Here is a 26,785-nt window from a genome sequence, read left to right on the forward strand (position 1 = left end):
AGTCTTCGCTATACGGCTGATTAATTGCCCTGTAAAAAAATAGAGCAAAAAACGGCAAACCAAATACCGTTTGATTTTGAAGTTGTTAAAAATAATATAAAATTATTAAACAAATATTTTTTAGGTATAATTAGATATTTAGATAAATCAGAAACTTACCGAATTTTAGAAACATTAATTACAAAAAAAAAATTGGGTGTGGACGGCTAATTAAGTGCCGTCCACAGTATTTCTTTCTCCCACAACGGCCAATTAATTGTCGTATAGTCTCTTCATTACTTGTTCCCATAGTGAGAAAATCACTCTATCACATAGTCTCTTAATCACTTTGAAAGGGATAGAGTGACAAATCACTCTACAGTAAAAACTCCATATATTAATAAGCTCTATATATTGATAAAAAGTTTGGTCCCAACTTGTAAAATCATATAGAAAATAACCTCCATATATTAATAACCTCTATATATTAATAATTTTGTTAGGTCCCGAGTATATTAATATACAGAGTTTTTACTGTATCTCATAGTCCTTGCTCTAAGGAAGAAAATTAGCAACCTCTGGGAAAAATCTCCTCTCACCTTGTTCAGTCAGGAAAAATAATTCTTATATCTAAAATAGTAAAATAGAATTAAAATTCTTTAGATATAAAAGGGTAATTTAATCATTCAAAAATCTTATATAACTATGGTAGAACATAATTTCAGAAAACTCAGCCTCAAATAAAAAAAAGTTACAACCGTTTGACAGTGGAAAACAAAGAAGAACGGTAATTTCTACTTTTGTATGTTAGAAAGCCCTAACATTCCCGATGGGCTTAACCAGCTGGCCCATTAGGGGAATACAAAAGCATCCCATTACGTTTTCTTCTAACCGAGGAAACCAGAGAGGAGAAATTTCTCAAGATCTTGAACTATGAAGAAAGGGGGCAAAGGGAAGGCAAGCAGAAAAAAGCAGGAAAACAAAGGAGGTGATTGGAATCCTGGTCCTCAACCACATCCTCCAACTACCGGAGGTAATACATCTTTTGAATCTGATTTGTTTTCAATTAAATCTAAATTTGTTTGAATTGTTTTCAATTGTTTGGTTGATGATTAGTTTTCAATTTTGATTCCTTTTGTTATGTATATGTAATAAAAGATTTGGGTGTGAAATGATATTAATGGGCAGAAGAAGAAAAAAAATCTACGCAATTTGTTTTCCCTAAAATTGATATACTACATTTCTAGGGTTTAAGAAATATTAGACAAAGTTAGAAAGTTTAGGAAAAATTAAACAAAATCAGACAAGAATCGAGGGAAATAGCAGAAATTGGACAATTTAATCGGAATAATTAGACAATTTTATTGGAAAAATTATTTAGTTGAAAAATTAGACATATATTCTCAAGGCAGTTAGATGTCAGCTTACAGGCCACGGTTTTCACACCAATGAGACATATCCTGTACATCACACCAAGGTCTCCAGCAAATTATATTTGAAACAGAACGGTGCCGTTGTTTATCACTTCAAAGAACAAATATTTCTCCTTGGCAGAGTATCCCTTCATCAGCAAGGTAGAAATCTCTTCGTGTATGTTTGCAGGTTGTGTTTAGTAGTAAGGATGACTGGTGGTTAGATCCACCTTGTTGGCTAGCTTTTCCCCTTTTCTTGTTGATGATGATGCCTGCAACTGTTAACAAGATGACCTGTTACTTGATTACTTCATATCAAAATGAATGTCACGTAATTCTAGAGATTACAATATTTGAATCTGTTTCCAATTACTTATATAAAAATCCATGTTTACAATTACCTGTATAAAATCCTATTGCTAAATTGCACTATCAGCTGGTATAATCCAGTTTTGCTCAGTTAAAGATTTCATGTTTACAATTACCTGTAAAAATCCTATTGCACTATCAGCAGTTTATCTCAGTTATATAGTTCGGGAGACACATAACCTCTATTACCACTAATACCCTAGAGCAAACTTGGAGCTAAAATATGTGCTCATGAACCAAAAATTCTAGGCAGGATTCTGTGCACAAGCAGGGTAAAATGTATCCCTGGAAACTAGGCAAACTAAACATCAGCGAACTTGAGAAATACCCAAAGAGCGTTGTTCAAGATTCCTGCAATGTCTAAACTAAGTTGTCAGTTGACAGCATTATCAAATGATAGCTTAAGGACCAGCTGCTTTTATGGAGAAATGATATCCATTGGCAGAGTAGCCTTCACAGATCATATGAAAAGCTGGGAATAGATGCCCACCGGTTTTGTTTTGCTCACATTGTTGTCGGAACTTTGCATGGGATCCATTGCCTTTAGAAGGTTGCTCAAATTTTCTCTTGCACTCCTGTATTATAAATTTTACTTTGTTGGGCGTAACACCAAGCTCTTTATGTTGTTTCTGTCATTAATAATGACAATTAACTGTTCCCTGCAGGAAATATTCAGAATAGCAGGGTGAATATCCAAGTTCATGAACTAAGACCATGTAACCAGTGCAATTATAAGGGGACGCAAGATGAACTTGCAACTCATAAGTTCACTGAGCATCAGTTAAAACCCTGTGACCAGTGTGAATATCGTGGAACAAAAACTGAAGTCTTTTATCACAAGGATCAGTATCACAGAAGGTTTTACTGAGGATGGTATGAACATAACCTAAGAAAAATTGAAGATAAGACCATGACAGCTTGAAGTTAAAAGGTATTAGTAAATATGATAAGACTATGATAAGACTATAACAGTTTGATATAAGGAAAATTGGAATATGATCTGTAATTAATGAATTCCTGATTCCTGTTCTCCTTTTAAAGAATTTTGCAATCGCTGGTAATTACTGTTTGTGAGGATATTTCAATCCTTTAAAAGATTTTGATATTTCAATCTTCCATTTGTGATGTTTCTGTGGCCCATGATTTGAAATACTCTTATAGTTGCTTAGAAAAATTACCTCTAGATTGACAATTCTTATGATGCCACTGGTGGTGTAGATCTGCCACTTGAATATACCTGTCAAGGAGTTTGACATTTCTATGATAGAAAAGAAAAAAACAGTAATTAGGATCACAGAAACAAAGAAAAAAACATCCATAAAAATAAACAAAAAAAACATCCTAATGGAGCTGTTTGGTAACCTCTAATTGATTTGATCAAAAAAATAATTTGGAGAGGTGGAGAGATCAAATCTCACACCTTTAGGATTTTGAAAATCAAAATTTAACATATAGTCTAAAAGATCAACAAACAGAATATGATTTGAAACACACCTTGAAGAGCACTCATCATTCGCTTTCTGGATTTGAATTAACAAATACAATTCTTCTCCTAATGATGAAACATCCCCTTCACAAACGTTGGAGACTTGACTCTAACATGATATCAAGATCACCAAACGTAAGTACTATACCAACCTTGAGAGATTTTCAGAAAGTTACATAAATCCATGGAGAGTCATATGTTCCCGATTCATTCAATAGGGTTGAGGTGATTTTGGTGATGGTCCAGAGACATACAGGAGGATCCAGGACCTTTTAGATCCAGCTCTTGAGATGTTCATAGCATATAACCGCCCATGTCTATCCAAACTCGACTGATATTCATCCAATATATGTTTTGTCAACAGGTTGAACAGCGCCGGTTTTTCTGAAGCACCGGAATTGGTATGATCATGGAGGTGATTTCTTGAAGAAGATGGATGGTAGGTATTTCTTTTTTATTCTCTTTTTTCTCAGAGAGAGAGAGAGAGAGAGAGAGAGAGAGATTAATACGAATTTAATGAGGAAGAAATTAAGGAAGGAAGATGATGCAGTTGGAACGGACGGACTAATGGCCGAAAATCATTGGCGTTACCAAGAATAAATCGAACGCGTGGAGGAGTGGTTGTCGTAATTTAATGGGTGGTATCTTATGGAGATTGGTGTTTTCCTAATCTCTATGACTTTATTAGCCGTTAGATGTCACCGATACCAAGTCGTAAAGTCCGAACTTTCCCAAACCAGAACTGTTTCAGTTCAGAAAATCTAAAAAGCGTGTTGAGGTTTTACACCCTAATGAGGAAAGATATTAAGAAAGATATCAGTAAAAAACGCGTTTCTATTACCCAATGAGGTATTGCCACGTGGCTAGATAAAATAAAATTCTTTTTTATTACCGAGTAATATACAGTAATTACCTTTTTTTTAACAATACAAAATTCCGAAATTAAGCACATACAGTTTCCATGTATGCTTCACCTCAGTTTTCAAAAGATGAAAAGCACTGGACACAGGGACGGGCCCAGTGTTGGGCTAACCCGGGCTATAGTCCCTCCCCAAATTTGAAAATTAATTTTTAAGGTATACTGTGTACCATCCAGATTAGCCTCTTTTTATATATTTAGCCGGGCACTAGATATGGACAACCAAAAATTAATACGTGTGAGATCCTACACCACTAATGGAAGCCAGTAAAGTTAAGATATTCCCCTTTTTCTTTTGCTTGGGAGAAGTCTCGAAGAGTAAAGACTAAAGAGTTGGAAAGAGGACTTCCTATCTATGTCACAGTGGTAGTATTCAATTTCAATTTAACTTTGATCGATCTGATTTTGGGAAGATCTTAATCAATCATTCAATTTGAAGTTTGTAAACAAGATTGCAGGATGCTCGATTAGAATTTCAAGGTATTTATAGTGTGTAGTTTTCGTTTTTTTTTACCTTGTCAATCTAGGGTTTTGTATTGTTAATCAGATTGGATAATGGAGTTATGGTGATATTTCTTAATAAATATCAGTAGTTCTAGTTTTGTTATCTTAGATCAATGATTTAGTATAATGAAATTGCAAGGATTCTCTTGCTATGTTAATAATTAGATTTTTTTTTTTTTGCTGATTTTTTTTTGGTTTGCTGAATAATTAGGATTCACTTAAATATGGGTGTTCTTAATTTGATCCCACTGTTAATTATAGTTCATACCTGATTGGAAAGCTTTTTCACTGTTATACCTCATCAAAATTGGAGTTAAGTTTTAAATTCAATAGTTCTGTAATTACTCCTTGTTTTTTCTTCAATACTTTGATAGTTTGATATGATTATTTACAATTTCAGGTATGTACTAATCCTATTCGACAATGTCACTCGACCATTTTCGTCCACCGGCTAAGAAGTTAAAAACGATAGAGTCATTTTTCAAGCCTAAAAGGGGTGATAAATCAAGTGAGCTGCTTCCTTCTACTGACAATGTTGGCATGCCTACATCATCACACCATGAACATGGTACTTCTCAGCAGCAAAAGAAGCCATCATATGCTCAACCAACTATATCTAGTAAAGCCAAAGAAGTTGCAGTTCAAATAAATGGAGGTACTTATGAGCGTGATCCAGGTTTGCGGCGCCAAATTTATGAATATCCAGTGAATCAATGTGATGAGGTACGTCGAGCTTATTTAAAACAGGGACCTTTCAAACCTAGATTATCAAAATATCCTCCTACTTGGGATGGAAGACAAGATCGTTATTTTCAATATAGTTGGCTGAGACATCATTCATGGCTAGAGTACTCTATCGAAAAGAACAAAGTGTATTGCTTCCCTTGCTTTATTTTTGAAACGGATCCACCTAAGCGTCCTGCATTTACAATAGAAGGTTTCTCAGATTTCAAGCATATTGGTTCTAATAAGACGGTATTTACATGTTCATTTGTTCAACATGTTGGACATATCAAATATTCTCACATGGTAGTTGTGGAAGCTTGTGAAAATCTTCGGAGGCCATCTCTCCATATTGATAGAGTTTTTCGTAAACAAAGTAAGGAGCTTATAGCAAAGAACAGGCTACGACTAAAGGTAGCAATTGAGACAGTTAGAGTGCTTGGTCTTCATGCATGTCCTTTTAGAGGTAACGATGAGTCATTAGAGTCAAAAAATCGTGGTAAGTTTATTGGTTTGATGAAATATGCAGCCATATCGAATGACAAGATTGCTGAAGTTGTCTTAGGAAATGCACCTGGAAAGGCAATGTATACTTCACCGAAGATTCAAAAGGAAATTCTATATATTCTCGCTAACAAGGTAAAGGATACTATTCATGCAGAAATCGGAGATGCTAAATTTTGTATTCTTGTAGATGAAGCACAAGATTCATCAGTTCAAGAGCAAATGGCTATTGTTCTGAGGTTTGTTGATACTAATGGTTGCATTAGAGAGCGGTTTTTTGCAGTCAGAAGTGTTGAGGACACCACGTCATTAACTTTAAAGAGGGAGATTTCCGAAGCTCTTGCTTCACATGGTCTTTTAGTTGAAAATATTCGGGGTCAGGGGTATGATGGTGCTAGTAATATGAGAGGAGCATGGAATGGGTTGCAGGCATTATTTCTTAGAGATTGTCCATATGCTTATTATGTCCATTGCTTTGCTCACAGGTTACAACTAGCATTAGTAGAAGCAGCTATCTGAATAGTTTTGCTCTTTTTCCCTTAGATCGGTAATAGTTTTTCCCAAAGGGTTTTGTTACTCGACAAGGTTTTTAGCGAGACAGCACTATAAACATCGAGTATGTTGAACGTTGAAGACATAATGATCGTATTGATATTACTGAAACTATCTGAATCCAAGAAATGAAACGCGATAGTCGGTTAAGCAACGTAACTTCCAGAATCAACAAAAAGGTCTTATAAACATTCAAGTCACCAAAGTAATGTGTGATAAACTCCTTTTGACTGTATTAGACTAATGAAAATTGTCTGACATCAGGGGAGCATCTAATGGTGTGTTGAACTCTTTTCCTTCACCGAGGTTACTTTTTCCCACGGGGTTTTGTTGCTCGACAAGGTTATTAATGAGACAACAACAAACACCGGGAATGTAATTTCCCAGCTAAGGCTTTTGTCTTTTCCACGAGGATTTTCTGCCTTATGAGTTGTGAAGCAACTAGTCAACTTCAATAGAGCAAAGTGATCATCTGGAACAGATCACCTTTACTTGCATCTGTCACGTTGTACTCTTTTCTCTTCGTCAAGGTTTTATCCCACTGGGTTTTCCTTGTCAAGGTTTTAATGAGGCAACGTATACGCATCCAACTATGTTATAAGTTTAATCAATATTGTACTCTTTTTCTTTAGTTCGGTTTTGTCCCTCAGGAATTTTCCTGACGAAGTTTTAACGAGGCAATTAACTTAGACTCGTCGATCCTTGAAGATCGTATTGCATGTGATAAACTACATGTAAAATACGAGACAACATGTGAAATATTACATGTGAAGAGTTGTACCAAGGTTTTGTCCCACTGGGTGTTTCTTTGTCAAAGTTTTAATGGAGCAATTGTCGTAGACATAGAAGTCATCAAAGAGAGAACTACATGTGAAGACCTACATCCGAAGCATTGTATGTGAAGTACTGCATATGGAGTTTTATTGGACCGCACAAGGGGGAGTGTTGTAGGGATTTAACGCACAGATGTGCAGCCCAATATAATAGCTAGGGTTCTATACCTATTATATAAAAATGATACTAAAGATATGTAATAAGGTTACTCATATCAATAAGAAATCCTTCTCCTTTTCTATCTCTTGATCTTCTTCTCCATTATTCACTGTAAAAAAAAATAAAATTTATACAACATTTATACAAATTCTTTTTTATTAAGATTAATAATAATGTTTTTGTTTTTTGTAAACTCGAATTTCAAAACCTTTATTTCTCTGAAAAAAAGGCCAGAAAATCAAGAAAACACAGTGCATTACCAGACAAAATTGAGTAGGCATAAGAATCTAATAACAATGACTTTCTTTCCACAAAGTGGTAAAGTGAAAAAAAGGTAATCTTACTTTTACTTTTGCTTTTGACCACTCTTGACACGTTATGATAGCGTATCAGGAGGATGCATAATTACTTATCATGCATATACGTATTCTATACGAGGATGATACTAACGCTGTCCGTCTGTTAACTCTACCCATAGTTCAAACATATGGTACCACTACAGGCTGTTGATTGTTTTGATATTTTAAATAAGGCATCTCGTGGTGTGAGTAAATTGTTGATTTGTTCGATAAATATAGTAAAGGGGGGGCATCATGCCCCTGTCGTTTCTTTTGGGCATTTACCCATCCCATGTTTGTTCCATCGTTTTCCACCCACTAGCATTGAATTTGCAGAAAGATAAATGAAAAAAAAAGAAAGTAAAGAATGAATCGTCTATCGAAAGCGTGGGAGTATACAGTGCATTTAGTCAGGGGAACGAAAGCCTAGCAACTCCTTCCCTGTTTGTTTCCTAGCAGGTTACCCATAAAAAAAAAGAGGGAGTGCCCTTAGTAATTTTGGTGAGTGCTCTGTGCTCTGTCTTAGTCGAAGTACAGAAGTATGAACTGAAGATATATAAAGATGAGAAAATTACGGGATTAATATGGTTTTGAAAATATCTAATCACCATGACCCATATTTTAGCTAGCCATCATCCCATGTCATGTCAATTCTGTTTCCTCAGTGCATGTTAAAATCGTTTTCCACCCACTACCAGAGACCTTGCAAGTTGCAGCAACCAAAAATGTTTACGGTACATTTTTGATAATAATCATAACAGATGATATCTAGTATTATTTCTTTAGCAATTCCAATCATGTGCTAGTGTAGTCTTGTCAACTTTCCATGAAAAGATCGAGTTATTATCAATCAATTGAATGCTAGAAACCACCGACCATGAACAGCCCCAACTACCAGAGACCTTGCAAGTTGCAACAACCAAAAATGTTTACGGTACATGCTCTCTTGTAATTTCCACTAGCTTCGATTCAAAAAGAAAAAAAGCAAGAAGAGAGAGAGAAAAAATACACTACACAAAAGTCACGTCAACTTATATTTTGCACTAAACAAAAACCACTTCAACAGCTCAACGTTTAACAACAGCACTAGAAGATATATTGGCTTATCCTTCGTACCTCAAGACATATGCTCGGTAAGATGGTGACACTCGAACGAAACAACAAAAAAGATTTCTATCCGTTGCATACGCCATCCAATCCATTATTTTGTAGGACCTGCCAGCCTTGCTAAAAGACACACGCCTCATTTTGTTTGGGGACTAATCAGCCCACACCGGTCACGTTTTGGGCACCATGCACCAATTTCAGAGATGAAAACACCGTCCACCTGTGAATACAAAAAGCTACTTGAGTAATTCGACAACCAATTCTCTCAGTGTACATCATAGAGATCACCAAGGCCTTTGGTGTCATCTCCGGGTATCATCTGCTCTGCATGATCAAACGACCAAAGAGGCACAGAGTGAAAGATGGAATGGTAGGTAATTTCAAAGATAAGTGGATCCCACTAGAGGCAAGGGGGGCCCACATTAACTTATCCTTTTCTCCTGTTCACCCACTGATAGAAGAACAAGTGAAAGTAGGTGTACCTAATTCATACTCAGAAGTTTTCTTTAACGCGGATGATTGGATTTCTCCTGCGTGAAACATGAAAAATGACCACTTAGTTAATATGCCAAGTGGAATGAGTATGGATGCCAAGAGTGGTGCGCTTATTTTTGAAAGAAATACATAGTCTCTCATCCATTTGGAAAGGTACGAAGTGCAGGGCCGGTCCTGAGGAAAAGTCAACGAAGGTTGACTTTGGGGCAGCACGGAGAAGAGGCGGTAAAAATAGGATTTTATCTATGGGTGATTCATGTTAAAAAAGAGAATTGAAGAATTAAATCACGATTACGAAAAAATAAGAAGGACTTGTAGCAAAACATTTAGGAGCATATTGTAATCAAAGATTTATTTTAATGGCTTATTACTAAATATTTAAATGATCTCATAAATTATAAAGAATGAGATGCCATTTTTTTCTTATCGGTTTCTCTTCAAAACACTCGCTTGCTTCCTTCTGGTTTCTAACTTCCTCTCCTAAACCACTTCCACTTGGTGTTAAACTGTATCCTTGTGTGTGGAACTTGTACCCTCCCAGACTACGACTGCCGGCATTTTTGGCCTACTTTTAGATCTGAAGCAAAACACCATTTTCAACTTGATTCCCCAATCGTGCCTCCCAAAAGGGGCAATATCCACACTTGAAAACCACCGATATGTATTTACACAGCATGATGATGATCATATGTGTCGGAGTTTTATTTAAACTCAAACTGTGATTTGGTCATTTGTCAGTCGTGTGACTAATGTGTTAGTGCTTCCTAGTGTTTAGGGTTGTTTAGAATTATTTGCGCATTCAAAGTGAAAGGTAAAAAATGAAAGTAAAATCAGAAAGAGCGATTCCTATTATCATGGATCAATCAAACAAGAATTATTTGCGCATTCAAAGTGAGTCCACTAATTAAAGTGGCATTTGTACTTGTTTAATTGCCTTAATCATCAACAACAACACCTACCACCATACTTAAACACAGAAAACTTATGATCTTAATTTAAGAATGACATAAAAATACTCATGACCGACACATATATAGTTATGCTCATGTAAAACAACCACAAAGGGCAACATCTTTTAGGTCTTCTTTGGGGCAGCAAAACGTCAGGGCCGGCCCCGGTACGGAGAGTATGGATGCTCTCAACCACCGTATTCTTTCTAGACAAATGCGCATCTCATGTGAAAAACACTTAGTCCTCTGTCAACTGAACTAATTTGTTATGTAAATATAGTTTGTTATGTCTACCAATATCATTGGAATTTCATGGCTTATTAATTAGCAACCGAAAGTTTGAAAGAAAAAATTGCAACGGCTTGAATGCAGTGGACTGACGCTTGCTGCACCACCCATCTTCCGTTTTCCTTCTTACCATGTCAGTGTCTCGGCTCGGTGTGAAGACCTGCCTCAAAATTCAGAAGATGGTACGACTATTGATAAACGAAAAAGTAAATGTTTACGTTAGGAGGTTGCTGTGGAGCTGAAACAGAAAACTCAGAGGTCTGAACAGAAACATACGTAGGAATATGCACACACGTTAAAACAGAACTGAAAACAGATGAGCGAACACATTTGAAAATTTTCTACTATCTCCATTTCAAAAAGATAAGCTTGTTTCATATACCTATCATTCTTGAAAAGGAGGGAGTAGTTGTTGTTCTTAGGTTGACTAGATTCGGATTTCCCACTTATAGCGATGTTTATCCTAATACTTACAAGTTTACCATCTTTCCAGCATACTTTGAACATTCATAGGTATGAACTATAGTTTTGGAACATTCTACTAAAATGACTTGCTATGTTGGACTATGAAAGCATTGTGTGTTTTTGTATCCATATGACCCTATCTATTATTATCATCAAGTATCCGCCATTACGATATGTGCACAACAACTGTTTACCCTATATCATTCTTAACCCAAGCCCTTGTGGCAAGCTCCCGAAAACAAATTCTTAGCACTCATTGAATTCGTATAAATAGAATGAATGCCAAAAATTAGTGCATGGAGGAATGTCATGGGTCCATACCTTCACGGCACGTAATAACAAGTTGCATGGTTTGCGGAAAGAAACCCTAGTCATAAATCATTTTCGATGCATGTTATTTTGTGTTATCGATGAATGGTGGTGAAGGATTCGGATGCAGACATATTGGTTAGGTTATTGCATAAGAAATAATTTGTTACATGCACAATCCATTATTATGTGACACCTGCTTGGTTATATGACGAGCTTATTTTGGTTGCAAACTACTACCAGCAGAAGGGCCACGAGTTGGTTACATGCACAATCCATGGCTAAAGGACAGAGAGCTTATTTTGTTTGCAAACCACCAGCAGGGTCACGAGTTCTTCCGAGCTCTCAACCACCGCATTCTTTCTTTCTTTCTAAACAAAATGCACATCTAATGTGAAGAACACTTAGTGTCAGCTGAACTAATTTGTTATTTAAATCTGATTTGTTATGTCTAGTTGTCTACCAACATCATTGGCATTTCATGGCTTTAACAATAATTGCAATGGTTTTTCGTGTGCATGCAATGAATATGGAGGTACCAATATCAAGGAGTAATATTTGAAACTGTTGAGAAATAAATCAAGATACTATGAAGAAGACAACATAAGGGATCAACATTAGTTGTTGATACAAGAAGTGTGGATCAACTGTGAGAGTTGACAGAGTATGGTTGGGTCAACAAGTGTTGTTGACGTGCGGTACAATTTTTAGAAGTTTACTTGGGTTGCAAGTATAACTGGTTTTAGAGTTTGTTTACGTGCAAAAGTTCTAGAAGAGTCTTTGTTAGAGTTTGATTAAGTTAGGAAAGTGTTTATTACTTGAGAGTCAAGTTTGTAAAAATATAAATAGGCTGTTAAGCCGTGAGTTTGAATCACATCAATTAAGAGAAACTTGTTGAAGCTTGTTTGAGTTTAGTTCTGTGTTCTTTTCATTAAGTCTTTGATATCAGATTTTCTACATCTGGTATTAGAGCACTAGTATCAGGTTCTAGGGCTGTGGGTATAAGTTGTTGAGTTGAAGAAGATGACGAGTTTGAGTTCAATTAAGGTACCAGTGTTTGAAGGAAAAAACTTTGAGCACTGAAGGTTGCAGATGGAGAATATTTTCACATACCAGAAGGTATGGGATATTGTGAAAGATGGTTACGCTGAACCAGCTGAGGGAGTAGTACCTGAAGGAGCTGCGCTAGTTCTGTTAAATGAAAACAGAAAGAAGAATTCTTAAGCTACATGTATTCTTCATCAAGGTGTTCATGAATCTCTCATGGACAGAGTAATCTATATTAAGCAAACAAAAGCGGCTTGGGATGGTTTGATAAGCTATTACACAAGTTCTGATAAGGTCAAGAAGGTTAGATTGCAAACCTTGAAGAGACAGTATGAATTGTTACAGATGGAAGGTACTGAAACAATATCAGATTTTTTCTCAAAGACTTTGAATCTTGTCAATGAGATGAAAGCTAATGGTGACACTGTAAAAGATTCAACAGTTGTTGAGAAGATATTAAGAAGCTTGCCTGAGAAGTTTGAGTCCAAAGTTACTGCCATAGAAGAATCAACACAGTTGAAACTATGACTCTTAATGAGTTGTTGGGTTCATTACAAGCTTATGAACAAAGACTACTTGAAAAAACAACCGCTGCAAAACAAGTTGAAGCTGCTGCAAAACAAGTAGAAGAGGCATTACAGAGTCAAGTTAGCTGGAGGAGTAATCAAGGAAAATCTAATAATGGAATCTTTCAAGGAAGATACAACAATAATGGAGGTTATAGAAAGCCATTGGACAGATCAAAAATACAATGTTATAATTTTGGAGATTTTGGACACATTGCTACTGAGTGTCCAAAGCCATGAAAGACAGTTGCTAATAATTACAAAGCAAATTTCAAGGCAAATATTGTTGAAAGTCAATAAGCATAAGTAGAGGAACAGAAGGATGAAAACATGCTACTTGCATGTCATACAACAGAAGAACAACCACAACTTAAGTGGTACTTGGATACTGGTTGCAGCAATCATATGTGTGTAAGAAAAGATTTGTTTGATAAGCTTGATGAGTCTGTCAGATCAACAGTGAAGTTTGGTAATAGCTCAAGAATTCCAGTTATGGGGAAAGGAAGAATTGGAATTGTTCTTAAGAATGGTTCAAAACCATATATCATGGATGTGTTTTATGCTCCAGGTTTACATCAAAATCTGTTAAGTATGGGTCAGCTGTCTGAAAGAGGATATTCTATGAATATCTATAATAATGTTTGCTTCATCAGAGATAGAAGAATAAGGTTGATAGACAAAGTACAGATGACAAGAAATAGACTATTTCCTTTGAATATTCACCATCAAAGGGAGAGTTGTTACAGTAGCAGCATGCAGAATGACTCCTGGTTATGGCACAAGATAATGGGATATGTGAACTTCAACAGTTTTCAAGTTTTAGAAAGGAAGGAGATGGTGTCAGGTTTGCCTTTCATTGAAATCCCAGAATCAAGATGTGAAAGTTGCATCTTTGGAAAACAGCACAGAGATCCATTCCCAGTAAACAAAGCAAGAAGAGCTGATCAACAATTGGAGATTATTCATAGTGATCTGTGTGGTCCTATTGAAGTAACTTCACATGGAGTTAATAGTTACTTTATACCTTTCATTGATGATTACAGTAGAAAATCTTGGGTATATTTGCTTAAACAGAAGAGTGATGCTTTTCATGCTTTTAGAAGTTTCAAAACTTATGTTGAGAAACAAGTTGGTAAGAGTATTAAGATTTTGAGAACTGATAGAGGAAAAGAGTACACTGTTGTTGACAAGTTTATGGAAAAACATGGTATTCAGCATCAATTAACTGCAATATATACACCACAACAAAATGGAGTTGCAGAGAGGAAGAATATAACCATAATGGAGATGGCCAGAACTATAAGAAGAACAAAAGATTTACCAAAGAGTTTCTGGGGATATGCTGTTGATACAGCAGTTTACTTACTCAACAGATGTCCTACAAATTCTTTGAATAACATGACACCAGAAGAGGCTTCGAGAGGTGCAAGACCAAGTGTGAGACATCTGAAAATTTTTGGGTGCATTGCATATGCACATGTACCTAAAGAATTAAGAAAGAAGTTGGATGACAAGAGTGAAAAATGTATTCTTGTTGGTTATAACTCAGTAACCAAAGGATATAAGTTGTTTAATCCAGAAACAGGAAAGATAGTTATCAGCAGAGATGTGATCTTTGATGAAGATTCACAATGGCATTGGAATTCTGGATCAACATTGGGGTCAACAATAAGTGTTGATACACATACTGGATCAACAAGAGATGTTGATCCACCTGCAGTTGTCAGAACAACTCCAGTTGAGGTGGAAGAAGAAGTGCAGATTCAAGATAATGTTGAGGAGCAACATGAAGAAGCAAGAACAGAAGCAGTACAACAACAAGAAACTACAAGACCAAGAAGAAAGTATATTATACCGGCTAAGTTGAATGATTATGTTCTAACAAGAGATGATGAAGACACTGATGAAGATGTGGTGAATTTTGCATTGTTTGGAGATTGTGATCCTGTGACTTATGAAGAAGAAGCAAAAAAACAAGGATGGATTCAAGCCATGGATGAAGAATTGAAATCAATTGAGAAGAATGACACATGGGAATTAACATAACTTCCACCAGGGAAGAATCCCATTGGTGTTAAGTGGGTTTATAAAACTAAATACAAGTCAAATGATGAAGTGGATAGAAAGAAAGCAAGGTTAGTTGCTAAGGGGTATAGACAAAGACAAGGAGTAGATTACTCAGAAGTTTTTGCACCAGTTGCAAGACTTGATACAGTAAGAATAATCATTGCTTTAGCTTCACAAAATCATTGGAAGATATTTCAGATGGATGTGAAGTCAGCATTCTTAAATGGAGTTTTGGAAGAAGAAGTTTATGTAGAGAAACCAGCTGGCTACATTATGGAGGGGAAGGAGAATAAAGTATACAAGCTAAACAAAGCTTTGTAGGGTTTGAAACAAGCACCAAGAGCTTGGTATACAAGAATAGATTCTTATTTTCTTAAGAAAAGATTTACAAGATGTCCACATGAGCATACTCTATATTTGAAAGCTGATACTCTTTGCAATCATATTATAGTATGTTTATATGTGGATGATCTTATTTACTGGAAATAGTTCTGAGATGATCAATGAATTCAGGGAGGATATGGTGAGGGAGTTTGAGATGACAGATCTTGGTTTGATGTCATATTTTCTTGGTATTGAAATACAACAAACAAAAGAAGGAATTTTTATCAATCAGCAAAGGTATGCTGAAGGAATTTTGAAGCGGTTTAAGATGGATAATTGCAATCCAAACTTAACACCAGTAGAAGAAAGATTGAAGTTGAAAAAAGAAGGATCAGGAGAACTAGTGAATTCAATAGACTTTAAAGGTCTTGTTGGATGTCTGAGATATTTGAATGCTACAAGACCTGACATTATGTATGCAGTTGGGTTGATTAGCAGATTTATGGAAGAACCCAGACAATCACATCTACAAGCTGCAAAACGCATTCTGGGATATATTAGAGGAACAACTAGTACGGGAATACTCTATAATGTTACAGAAGATCAAAAATTAGTAGGATTCACTGATAGTGATTGGGCTGGAGATACAGAAGGAAGAAGAAGCACGTCAGGTTATGGATATCAGTTGGGAACTGGTTTTTTCTCCTGGTCATCAAATAAGCAACAAGTTGTTGCATTATCTACAACAGAAGCTGAGTATATAGATGCTAGCAATTGTGCTGCACAAGCTGTGTGGTTGAGAATGATGTTGAATTCATTGTTTCAAGAACATAAGACACCAACAACAATTGTTTGTGATAACAAGTCTACAATTTCACTAACTAAGAATCATGTGCTTCATGGAAGGAGTAAGCACATTGATATTAAGTATCATTACATTAGAGAACTTGTTAGTAACAAGGAGATAGTTGTGGAGTTTATTGAGAGTGAAGAGCAAGTGGCAGATATTTTCACCAAGTCTTTGAAGTATAATACTTTCATTTACTAGCGTGGAAATCTTGGTATGATTAGAAAGGAGTATCTTGGTTTAAGGGAGGATGTTGAGAAATAAACCAAGATACTATGAAGAAGAAACAGAAGGGATCAACATTAGTTGTTGATACAAGAAGTGAAGATCAACTGTGAGAATTGACTGAGTATGGTTGGGTCAACAAGTGTTGTTGACTTGCGGTACAATTTTTAGAAGTTTACCTGGGTTGCAAGTATAACTGGTTTTAGAGTTTGTTTACGTGCAAAAGTTCTAGAAGAGTCTTTGTTAGAGTTTGATTAAGTTAGGAAAGTGTTTATTACTTGAGAGTCAAGTTTGTAAGCATATAAATAGGTTGTTAAGCCGTGAGTTTGAATCACATCAATTAAGAGAAGCTTGTTGAATCTTGTTTGAGTTTATTTCTGTGTTCTTTTCATTAAGTCTTTGATATCAGATTTTCTACAGAAACAAAGGAGCTTCTTCTATACTGCATTCAAAGGTATGAACTAAACTTTTGTGTTGTCCAACTGAATTTTTGGATCCATCTTGGACCCTATCTGCTATTATCAACTAAATCCGCCATTACGATTATGTCAATATCCCTGATGTCTTTACAAATGGACAGAAAACCTCCAACCATACAATGAAATTATGTGTCGCCTCTTATTGATGATAATAACGATGAAAAATTGTGATTGTTGAGAGTTTGTGTTGTCTCTTCTATTTTATTTTGATTTTCCGTGGCATTTTAGTGGACTGTCGGTTACAAGGGACAGACAATCTTATGTAATCTAGCTGGGACAAGTTTATATAATTCAGCCCAGTATAAGGCCCAATCAGGAAATTCTGTTATCTTAAAACAACGGAAGCAACTAGGGGTGAGCATGGGCCGGTATGGACCGGTTTTCACCTCATCCGCATCCAATCCAATTCAATACGGATTTCAAATTTGGCATCCGCATCCAATCCAACATCCAACGGATTTGCATTCAATGAATGCACGGATGAACAGATTGGGTGCGGATAATCCAATGGATGTGTTATTTAAAATTGATAATGAAAAAATAACACCAATACATACGACTTCTTATAGAACCTACACATTTTATATATGTATACAAACTTAGAAGTGCCATGGAAAACACTTCAAGCAAACACCTCAAAAATTCCAAAACTATCCATAAATTTTCTAAAAACTATATAAATGTCGTTAATCTAATTGGTATGGATGTCAAACGGATTTTCAAGGTTGCATCCAGGTCCAATCTGTAATCCGTTGGATTTCAAAAATATCATGCACATCCAACCCATTAGCGAACGGTCCGGGAATCCATTCGCACAAATACGGTTGGTCCCGTTTAAATACGCGGATTACGGATAGAATGATCACCCCTAGAAGCAACTGCCATTCATGTGAAGTGTTTTCAGTATGTTATCTTGAAACAACGGAGGCAACCGCCATTCATGTGAAGTGTTTCCAAAATTGCAAACCAGTATGAGAAACTGAGAGTCATGTCTTGGTGTTCACAACATGAGGTCTTGATATTCCAGTAGTGCCGTATTGGTGATTTAGAGTTTGATTCTACTTATAGTTTGCCATATATAGGAAGTCTAGGCAGCCCAATAACATAAAAACCTTTTCGACATTTTTGATTGTAAACAGGGAAATTAACAAAGGTTTAGTACTTTATCAAGTGAAATTTGATGTTGTGATTAATGTAGTGAATTTAGTATTGTTTCTTGTGGGTTTTAATCTTGCCTGCAGCCACGACATAATGCATGACTTGACTTGTTTTCATTTTTATATCGTTAACTTTCAAGTTGTTTCCGATTGAAAACATAACATGCGAAGTTATACATGTGAAACTCTAGTATAATAGAATTGATCATCCTTCTATGATCAAAGTGTCAAGGAACAATATTATATCAATAGTGATAATCACTTTATATTGGTACATAATCTACAAAGTATCTTTTGGACTTCGTAATTGCAACATCAATTGACATGATGTTTGTAACTTGTTATCATATTTTGTAGTGAACATATGTTTGATTTCATACCTACAAAACTATGTTTAATTACATGAGTTTAAGGAAGTAGACGTATAAATTTGTTTCATAGTCGAAAAGAAATCTAAAGGATTATGGTCACGGTTTTCACTGAAGATCTTAAGTATGGACCGATCCTAATCTATATAGGGAATTAAGATAAAATCGATCATAGCTTATGTTGGGAGTTGAGGTAGAACCGATCCCTACTTATATTGGGAGTCTAGGTAAAACCGATTCTAGCTTGCTTTAGATATCTTGGTAGAACCGATCCTAGCTTGCTTTAGGTATCTTGGTAGAACCAATCCCAATAAGCAAAACTGATTTCTATAAGTCACGTACACTTTAGGGTTTTTGTGATTTGGAAATTAGGTTTGAAGAATAGCTAGGAAAGTTCAAGATGTCGACATAATGAGTAATTTGAACATGTGATGAAATCTTATTTCTTAATTGTTCAAAGATGTTCCCTGATACTCAAGGTGAGATCCCAAACCGAAATAATTGATAATATTTTTGAGATTTTTGAAATTAATATGTTTTGTCTTACCAGCAATCAAAACATATCTCCAGAAATATATATTAGTTAATTGCTAGGTAATATTGAGTTGTCCATTGAGATTTCGGTTATACAGTTAGATATTGGTTAGAATTCATACAACCGAATATGGTGCTTTATTGCATATCTTTTGAATATCTTCGGTTATGGAAATTCATTGGTGTTCAAACTACCTTCGTCCATAAATAGTAAATTGTGTTCTTCTTACAAATTTATCCCTCAGTCAGGTAAACTTCATCTTTGTTGTTTCTGGTGTAGCCGACTAATAGTATTCTTGTAATACTATATTGGAGAGGAGAGTAACCTAATTAGACGAAATCTCTTTTGTCATCTAGTTTAAAGACTTATTTAGGATCAAGAAGTTTCTACTAGTATCGTTGGTGGGAAACTAAAAATGCATTGTTATTTTAGTTTTCGACTACTAACAGTTGTTAACTCTTGAATGCACCTAGTTCATTCTTGAGAACCTTCTCCTATGGTATAAGGCCACTAAAGATAAATCAAGAGCTTAGCGTAACTTGTAATCATCCATTGTTAACAGACTCTTTTCTGTGTGTATGCGATCATAAGCCAGGAATCAAGTTTGTTATTGTGCAGGTACAAAAGACTATTGAAGATTGAAGACAAGAAGTTTTTTCTTATTGGTTTTGTATCTTCGTAATTTGCTTCCTGCACAAACTTGATCCATTGGGATCCGACTAGATCTTGTTTATATTTAGATAAACTTGTTTTTAACTAGTTATACATTAAATCGGCATCTACGTTTAGTATCTCTTTGAGATCTGCTTAGATTGACTGGAAATCCAGATCAAATTATTTCGATAATATGGATCTGGATTGATCTAAACGCGACGAAGGAGTTTATATCTATTTTAAACATAAAAGCCTTTGTTACACTCAACAACATATCTCTGATTGACTTCTTGAGATAAAAGAGTGGTTGCCAAACATACTAGTACTTTACTGTTTGGAAGACGATCCAAAAGGTTGAGTGCTCAAAGTCTTCAGAGAGACTGAAGCAACTTAAGATAGGGGACTCTATCTTAGGATCCACATGTGTTGTCCAAATTGGTTTTAACCGCAGGTATATTGAAGAAACTAGATAACTAGGGGTAGTTTACCTGGTCTTAACTATACGAAGTTGGTAATGTCTTTGTATAACGTCTTAATTCAGAGAGTATTCAAAACTGGACTAGGTCCCGGGTTTTTTTCGCATTTGCGGTTCCCTCGTTAACACTACAACAAAAATTGATATACATCACACACTAAAGCTCACAATTTATGAACACTTGTGGTCTTTTTAAGGCTAAAACTTAAAGACCATTTATGTTATGGTGTTTGTGATCTTAGACATAGAGACCTTCCTATTACATCTCATATATTTTTAAAAGTGTGATCTTACAACTGACCATTTGACCACTTTCAAACATTATTTTGTGATCAAAATCTTTCCATTAATCTTTTAGATAAATTTTACAAAACAATTGTAGTGATTGTGGCTCGAACCTGCGACCTCGAACTCTATTAGGGGAAAAAAGGACAGCCAACTTAATTTTTGGGGTGCAAATAAAAAAACCTAACTGTCTATTCCTCGAATTCTCAGTCTTCTCTCATCTCATTTTCACTCTCAAAAAAACTCTCTCCGTCTCTGTCTACTGAAAATCTATGGAGAAAAATTAAACCCTAGACTTCGATTTCACGATCCAAATCAAGAGAAATCGAACCATAAACCTTCCATTTTGTTCTTTAACATTGTGTTTTCATTTGTTTTTAATCATAGTCAGTGTGTTAATACAATTAGATTTGTTAGAGCACTGCTCATTCGAACTCGCATGCGTTGCTATCTCAAGCATGTTTGTCAATGTTAGTGATCAGAACTATAAGTCTTGATTTCTATCCTATTTATAGATGTTTCGGACTAGGACATAGATTGTGTAGTTGAGCTTAGTTTTCACGGAGTTCATCATTTGAAATGAAGAACTACTAAGGGGAGCTTGTGGAACTTCCTCGACAAAAGTTATGTGGAGACTGAAACTCATCTATCACTTGGAAAGTCTATTTCTACTCTATATCCTATATTGAGACATAAGTCGTATTACGATATAGTTTTCTATATACACATTTGAGATTTTGAGCTGAGTTTATCTCGCTTACATATTTCTCTAAATATGTGTTGGAAAGCTTTCGCTTCGACCAAGTTCATCTTATATCATGTGAAAATTACTGAGTAACATCTTACATGGTTTGTGTGATACAATCATTTGGTGTTTTCTTGGAATGTGTCGTTATGATTATTTTAATAACTTGAAAATTGCTTTGATGTTAATAGTACGTGAAAAACGACTATTGTCATCCTCTAAGAAAGTTTCAATGATTGAAATAAGAGTTTTGAACACTTAACCATTATTGGATATGTCATGTTGTGCACTCTTGCACATATGTAATCCATGTCCGGGAACCATTATGCACACCCGTTTGCATACCTATTGGTTTGAGAAATCCGGGAACCTAAGTATGCGTACCCGTTTGCGTACTGGAGTACAAGTTCTGGTCGGAGAATTTCTGCTGGGATGGAAAGTTCGCGTACCCGTTTGCGTACTGACAAAACCCAATCTTAGTCCGGGTATCTCAAGTATGCATACCTGTTTGCATACTTGAAGGTTAAAGTTCTAAAATAGGTTATGAACATGAACATGAACATTTATATAATAAGGAATGCACTCTTTGCAAACCGTGGCTATAATGTTCATGATTGATTCGAGTGAATCAAAACGATTTTGCTTCAATTGTGTTCTTGTATAATTCTATGAGAATATAGCAATTGAACAACTCTTTAACTAGTTTCATTTGAGTCATTTGAACTAGTTATGGTTAAGATGAACAAGGTTGATATGAGAGTAACCATATGGCTAACCTCGGTTAACTATTTGTGAACCAACATGGTGTACACGTTTGGGTACGGTTACATAAACCTAACAATTGGAAGTTCGCTCAAATGACCATATACTGGTCCCACGGCCACCAAGAGCCGGTCTCATGACCTCTTGGCCGGTCCCTCATATTTTTTACATTAGGTTTTATGATTTTTCGCTCACACGAGCATTATTTCAGTAAATGAGTAAACCAACATTTAATCATTCTTTCACCAACTGGTCCTCAAGAGACTTTGGTATTTTTGCTCATTCGAGCATCTGGGCGTTATATGGTGAACCCATCATCCCATGTAGTCGGTCCTATGTGATTTGCGGTATATTTCATTTGTGTGTAACAAGATAAGTTCGATCTAAAGGTTGAAAGATATTATCTTGGTTGAATCAGGTTTTTCATCTAACGGTGATTATTTAATGCTTTGTTACCAAGTTAACTTGGATTGCAAACCTTGATTTGAAAACTATATAAGGGAGAACTCTAGCAACTGGGAAACCTAATCCCCACGCCTCCTGTGTGTTACTAGTTGCATCACTAGAGTCGATTCTCCTTTAACCTTAGGTTTCTTCTCGAGACCCTATAGGTTAACGACTTGAAGACTTCATTGGGATTGTGAAAGCCGAACCCAACTATTCTTTTTGTAGTTGCGTGATCTGATCTTGCTGTTTATATCATGTTGAGTGTAATTAAAATAATTGGATTGGGATTTTATATCTCCGATAGGCAAGATATAAAAGTAATCACAAACACTTCGTCTCATCGTTTGTGATTCCACAATAACTTGTTTCGCTAGTCGATTAAGTTTATTGTGAGGTAATTGATAATACTAGGATGTTCTTCGGGAATGTAAGTCTGGTTTATCAATTGGTTCCGATTCACCTTGATTTATCAAAATATGGAACAAAAAATATTGGGTATTTCTGTGGGAGACAGATTTATTCAATCATATAGACTTTTCTGTGTGTGACAGATTTGTCTATCAAGTCTTCGATTTTGGGTCGTAGTAACTCTTGGCTGTGGGTGAGATCAACTAAGGGAATCAAGTGCGTAGTATCCTGCTGGGATCAGAGATGAAAGGAACGCAATTGTACCTTGAATCACTGTGAGATTCATTAGGGTTCAACTACGGTACAGTCTGAGTTAATTGGCAGTGTGCTAGAGTCTGTAGCGGTTTAATATAGTGTGGTGTTCAACCTGGACTAGGTCCCGGGGTTTTTCTGCATTTACGGTTTCCTCGTTAACAAAATTTCGGTGTCTGTATTATTTCTTTTCCGCATTATATTTTGTTATATAATTGAAATAACACAGGTTGTGCGTTAAGATCAATCAATTAGAATATCCAACCTTGGGTTGTTGATTTACATTGACTGAAACTTGAACATTGGTCTTTGGTACCGTTCAAGTTACTCCTCTTATTTAATCGGGCTCGAAGATTTCTATTTTCTGATTGCGGATTGAATTTAGAGTTAGAGATATTAAACTCTTTGATATACTTTACACTAGATTGAGTCTGTCTGTCTAGTTGATTCTCTAGAAAGTATATTGGAGTAAGTACTCTCAGATTTCCAAACGAATTATTGGATGTGGTTGTTAGACCCCCGCATTTTCAATTGGTATCAGAGCAGGCAAACACATTAAAGACCTCATAAGTCTGTGTTTGTAGCGATATGATATGGACAAAGGTGATATCTCTATAAACATACCACCAGTCTTCGATGTCTCTAATTACTTGTGGTGGAAAATTGCTATGCATGCCTTTCTTCAAGCGCGTGATTTTCAATCATGGGTTTATGTAATTAATGTCTATGATGCTCTCGTTGTAGCGGTAGGAAATACAGCCGTTCCAAAAAACATTGGTGAATACAATGTTGCCGAGATACTTGCTGCAAAGCAAAACTCCGACGGTTTGAATGCCATCATACAAGCCATTACCCCAGATCTTCAGCACCATGTAACAACGTGCACTAGGTCTAAAGATGCTTGGGATATCTTAGAAACCGTATTCGATGGAAATACCAGTGAAAAGGATGCTAGGCTTCAAAACCTTAATTCCAATTGGCAAAACCTTCGTATGGCAGATGAAGATTCATTTGATGAGTTTAATCACAAAACGTCTGAAATTGTTAATGCATCTTTTGCATTGGGTAAGACTATTCCTGAAAAGGACTTTGTGATGAAAATTTTCAGATCGATGCCATCTAGATAAGATTCTAAGAAGCATGCCATCGTTGAAGGAAATAACCTTGATGCTATCTCCAGAAATGCGCTGGTTGGAAAGATAAAGATCTTTGATCATGAGCATACATCCAAAGTTGGAAAGGATGTTGCCTTCAAAGCACAAAGGAACACTAAATTACTTGACAAAAGTAAAAGTGTTTATGTCTCTGAGGATGATCTTTCTGAGACTGATTCATCAGATGAAGATCTTGAAAAATCAGTCTCTATGATCACAAGACAGTTTAAATATCTTCTATTGAAGAGAAGTAAACGGTTCTCCAGAGACAAACCTATGTCGTCAGTTAAACCTCACAATCGCATTCCTCAGAAAAAAAGAGATGCCGACGAGGCTGATGACGAGGATATTCCACAATGCTTTAAGTGTAAAAGTTTTGGTCATTTTGAGAATGAGTGTCCGAACCGTAGAAAATACACTGGAAACAAAGGTCATGCTGTAACCCTTGATGAAATGTCTGATCAATATGATTCCAACGAAGACGAAAAATCAAGTGTTGCACTTCTTTGTGAAGATATTGATTTTGATAATTGTAGCAATACATACATCAATCTTGATATCCTTCCATAAGAAAACTCAACCAATCTGGAAGGAGAAATTAAACTTTCTGTTGGAAACTCTATGTCTAGTTTTTCAGGTTCCACTCTGTGCCTAGCAGCTTGCACATCTCATGTGTCTGAATCATCTTATCCAGGGACATGTTCTTATTGTTCACTCAAGGGTCATGAACTTTCGAAGTGTTATAAGTATAAACACAAGATGAAACATGTCAAGAGACTTCAAAGAAGATAAAATCGCCTAGCAAATAAGCTCAAACTTGTTCAAAAAACCGCTGAGGTGTGTAAGATTTTATCCTCTTCAAAGAAGTGTGTTTCCAAAGATAGGTCAAGACCATTAGAGAAAAGAGTATGGTTTAAACAATTTGATAGACAAGGTTCTATGAATTCCTTTCAAATAGGGGATGGTGGACAAATTATTGTTCACCGCAGCACAACTTGACTGTGTTGTTTTTGTGCATCTTGCCTCATGTGCCTGATCAAAAGAGACAAGATTGTGCACATCTCAGGCTTTAAGAAAAGAAAATTTTTTTTTTTTTCTTCTTAGTTTTTTTGCTTGATTTGCAAATTTTGGAATTCATTCTTTTTCAATTGATATTGGAAAAGACTTCTTTGTGTATTCAATAAAAGATGATTATTCTCGTCAATTTTACTATCTTTAGGGCCGTGAATTGAGTGTGCATGAACCTATGTGGTTAAAAGGTTCCGTAACCCTACATTCGTTTTTTCCTTCTCTGAAACTCTTTTCATCTTAAGACTGCCTGTTGAGTTTAAATTGTGATTTCCTCTCACAAACCCATACACGTATGGAGACTCCAAGCATCATGTGTTATGATGGAAAAGATGTTAATATGATTGTTAAGCCATCAATCATGAAGGAAAAATAGAAATCTACGTTACCTCCAACTTTGAAAAGAAAAATAAGGAATGTGAGGAAGCCAAGAGTTGTTCCTTCAAATTCTCAGAAGTTTTCTGATGTTCTTGAAGAGTTGAAGGAAGCAAGGAATGAGATTCAGCAAATAAAGGCTTTTCCTATGAGAACTCTCGAAATTTAAAAGGCCCTGACTCGACATTATCAGCCGAGAAGGTTTATTAGAATTAACTCCTTTGTTCATGAAACTTATGTTCCCATGGTTGTTGACGACAAGGAGTTCGGGGACGATAAAGAATTTTTCATAGGTCTCATTGTCTAATAAATCTTCTTTTTGAGAATTTTATTCTTTTCTTGTTTAGAAGCATAACTAGGGTTTGGAATAGCTATTATTGTGAGTACACATAGCTATGTCCAACGATTTTCATCTTCATGTTTTTAGATTTATTTATTTAAATTCTAAGTTTTTAGAAGATTATTTTTGCAATGTTAATCTTTATGATTTGGTATATTGAAAAGTGTTATGGGATATGTTATTTACGTCCGTGAACCTGTGACTGTCCCATACTTTTTCAAAATTTATCTATATTATGTCGGTATGAAAGTATTGATAGAAGATAGAATGAACTTTTGACATTACAAAAGTTATAGCCTTTTATGTCATGTTTTTGATAAAAAGAAAGGATTAAACTTTTGCTTACAAGGATTAAGTATATTATATGTCATTGTACAAATAGTGATGGAAAATAGAATGAATCCTTGTTTATTCCGCGGTATTGGTCGATCTCCGATCCACATGTTTGTGCATATACTGTGTTGCTACGTAAGGTTTCTTGTGTTTGAGCATAAACGATTGAGTTGATAATTCTCTTATGATTAACTTAGTTGTTGCTCTGTAAGGTTCCTTATGTTTGATCATGACCAACTAAATTGATCATTCTCTTTTGATTATTTTAGTTGTTGCTCAGTAAGTTCTCTTATGTCGAGCATGACCAATTGAATTGATCACGAAGTGGTTAATTTAGTTGTGTAATTTCGATTGAATTAACCACGGGTTTTCTTGTGGTTAATTTAGTTGTGAATTTCGATTGGATTAATCATGAATTATTTTGTGAATAATTCAATTGAATACTTTGGATTCTGAAAAAGCGGGGGTCTAACAACACC

The 26,785-nt window shown here is 35.7% G+C and overlaps 1 protein-coding gene and 1 long non-coding RNA gene across 5 annotated transcripts; one reads left to right on the plus strand and one right to left on the minus strand.

Annotated features, from left to right (window-relative positions):
* Positions 1 to 1,301: 1,301 nt before the first annotated feature.
* LOC113350346 lies at positions 1,302 to 3,922 on the minus strand. 4 transcript variants are annotated; one of them, XR_003360760.1, is made up of 4 exons: positions 3,255 to 3,922; positions 2,939 to 3,018; positions 1,793 to 2,419; positions 1,302 to 1,669 (listed from the first exon to the last, which is right to left on the minus strand). It is a non-coding gene; the product is annotated as an uncharacterized LOC113350346 (long non-coding RNA). The 4 variants fall into 4 exon arrangements; XR_003360761.1 differs by having other exon boundaries at positions 2,251 to 2,419; positions 3,255 to 3,864; XR_003360759.1 differs by having other exon boundaries at positions 1,304 to 1,876; positions 2,089 to 2,419; positions 3,255 to 3,889.
* Positions 3,923 to 5,092: 1,170 nt separating this feature from the next.
* LOC113352670 lies at positions 5,093 to 6,415 on the plus strand. Its single transcript, XM_026596466.1, has one exon. The coding sequence runs from the start codon at positions 5,093 to 5,095 to the stop codon at positions 6,413 to 6,415; it is 1,323 nt and encodes a 440-aa protein (XP_026452251.1).
* Positions 6,416 to 26,785: the final 20,370 nt, after the last annotated feature.

The sequence above is a fragment of the Papaver somniferum genome, chromosome 2, assembly GCF_003573695.1.
Source record: "Papaver somniferum cultivar HN1 chromosome 2, ASM357369v1, whole genome shotgun sequence".
Taxonomy (NCBI): domain Eukaryota; kingdom Viridiplantae; phylum Streptophyta; class Magnoliopsida; order Ranunculales; family Papaveraceae; genus Papaver; species Papaver somniferum.